This window comes from Sorex fumeus, unplaced genomic scaffold (assembly GCF_029834395.1).
Source record: "Sorex fumeus unplaced genomic scaffold, SorFum_2.1 ptg000063l, whole genome shotgun sequence".
Taxonomy (NCBI): Eukaryota; Metazoa; Chordata; class Mammalia; order Eulipotyphla; family Soricidae; genus Sorex; species Sorex fumeus.
This window is the reverse complement of record NW_026606120.1, coordinates 76,759,383-76,760,834: the sequence shown is the minus strand read 5'-3', so window position 1 is coordinate 76,760,834 and position 1,452 is coordinate 76,759,383. Positions and strand designations below refer to the sequence as shown.

The following is a 1,452-nucleotide window of genomic DNA, read 5'->3' as shown; positions in this document are numbered from 1 at the left end:
TGACACATACACGTACACACATTTCTCCAAACACAGCAATAATTTGGGGGTTTCCACTCCCAATCATCTCCTAAACACACAATTCAATTTTTAGCAGTATTCCCTTTGTAAATTCTACTTATAGATCAATGCCTCTCCCCACCACCCCCTCCCTCACCCCCTTATACACTAGCATAAAACCCTGGACTTCCCCGAGAAAAGGAAAATGGCAGGCCAAGCCTAGTGCTACAGATTCATCCATCTTTAATAACTTACAGGCAAATGCTAAAAAATAGTTAAGAATAATGATACAGAGACACGCGGCATATAAAAGGGTTGTGGCTGTAAAACGCGAAGGGAAGGGTTTGCGGCACTTTCACATGGACACAAAGACTTGTGACTGGCCTCCCTTGAAAAGCAGCCTGGGGTGGGGGACACTCCCCTGAGGAAGGCAGGGGGGCAGGGAGAAGAGTTCTTGTTTGTCTCAAATGCACCCTCCAAGCAACTTTCCTCTGCCCCCAGAACAGTCCATCAGAAAAGCCGGAGAGGCCAAAACAAGAGGGTCGAGGTAGAGTCACAGTTTACACTGACGTCTCCAGAGTCCTGCAGTGCCCCGACACCCAGAGGTGAGGATGAAGGGGAGACGTGGGGAAGACATCCCACCTCCATCCCTCACACAGCATGGTAGCAGGACCCCCAGTGTGCTCCTCACTCCTTCACTGAGGTGGGCAGGTCCTGACCCGGAAGGGCTGAGTGAGGGGGTCACAGGCTCTGCCTGGCTCTATCCAAGTCTCCAGACCCCTACTGTTGGGGGTGGGGGGTGAGGGGGGTCACCGTCTCTTCTTGCCCACCCTGGCCGCCTTCTTCCTCTTGAGGATCATCTCATACAGGCGCTCCAGGCCCGGTTGCAGGCCCAGCCCGTCCACGGCGCTGCAGCCCTGCACATGGGTGAGCGTGGCGGCTGCCAGCTCCCGCACCGCCAGCCTCTTCTCCACCTCGGCCGCACTCAGCGCCCCGGGCTGATCCTGCTTGTTGGCCAGCACCAGCACGGGCACGCCCTGATTGTCCGAGGCCCTGCTAATCCGGTGCAGTTCCACCTTGGCCTCCTCCAGGCGCTCGGTCTCTGCAGCATCCACCACGAACACCAGCCCATCTGTCCGGCGGGTGTAGGAGCGCCACAGTGGCCGCAGCTTCTCCTGCCCCCCCACGTCCCACACTTGGAAGGTGATGCCACGAGACCCCCCCAGGGGTACTCGGATCTTCTCTGTGTTAAAACCTTTGGTGGGGACGCTCTGGACAAACTCCTTGAACTTGAGGCGATAGAGAAGGGAGGTTTTCCCAGCTGAGTCCAGTCCGATGACCACGACGTGCAGGGCCTGGAAGTTCGGCAGGAAGGAGGACGCTGTGGGTGCCATCTCGGTCAAGTGGTTCCCCATGGTGGGTGGCAACTCAAGTGGCAGGTGGGCCCGGGGC

The 1,452-nt window shown here is 57.4% G+C and overlaps 1 protein-coding gene across 1 annotated transcript; it reads right to left on the bottom strand.

Moving 5' to 3' along the window:
- Positions 1 to 220: 220 nt before the first annotated feature.
- Positions 221 to 1,452, bottom strand: ARL4D (ADP ribosylation factor like GTPase 4D). Its single transcript, XM_056127273.1, has one exon. It carries the CDS (start codon positions 1,413 to 1,415, stop codon positions 810 to 812), a length of 606 nt encoding a protein of 201 aa, XP_055983248.1. The 5' UTR covers positions 1,416 to 1,452; the 3' UTR covers positions 221 to 809.

Bases quoted from the DNA above. Each gene is read 5' to 3' on its own strand.
- ARL4D (XM_056127273.1), bottom strand. From the start codon at position 1,415: ATGGGGAACCACTTGACCGAGATGGCACCCACAGCGTCCTCCTTCCTG.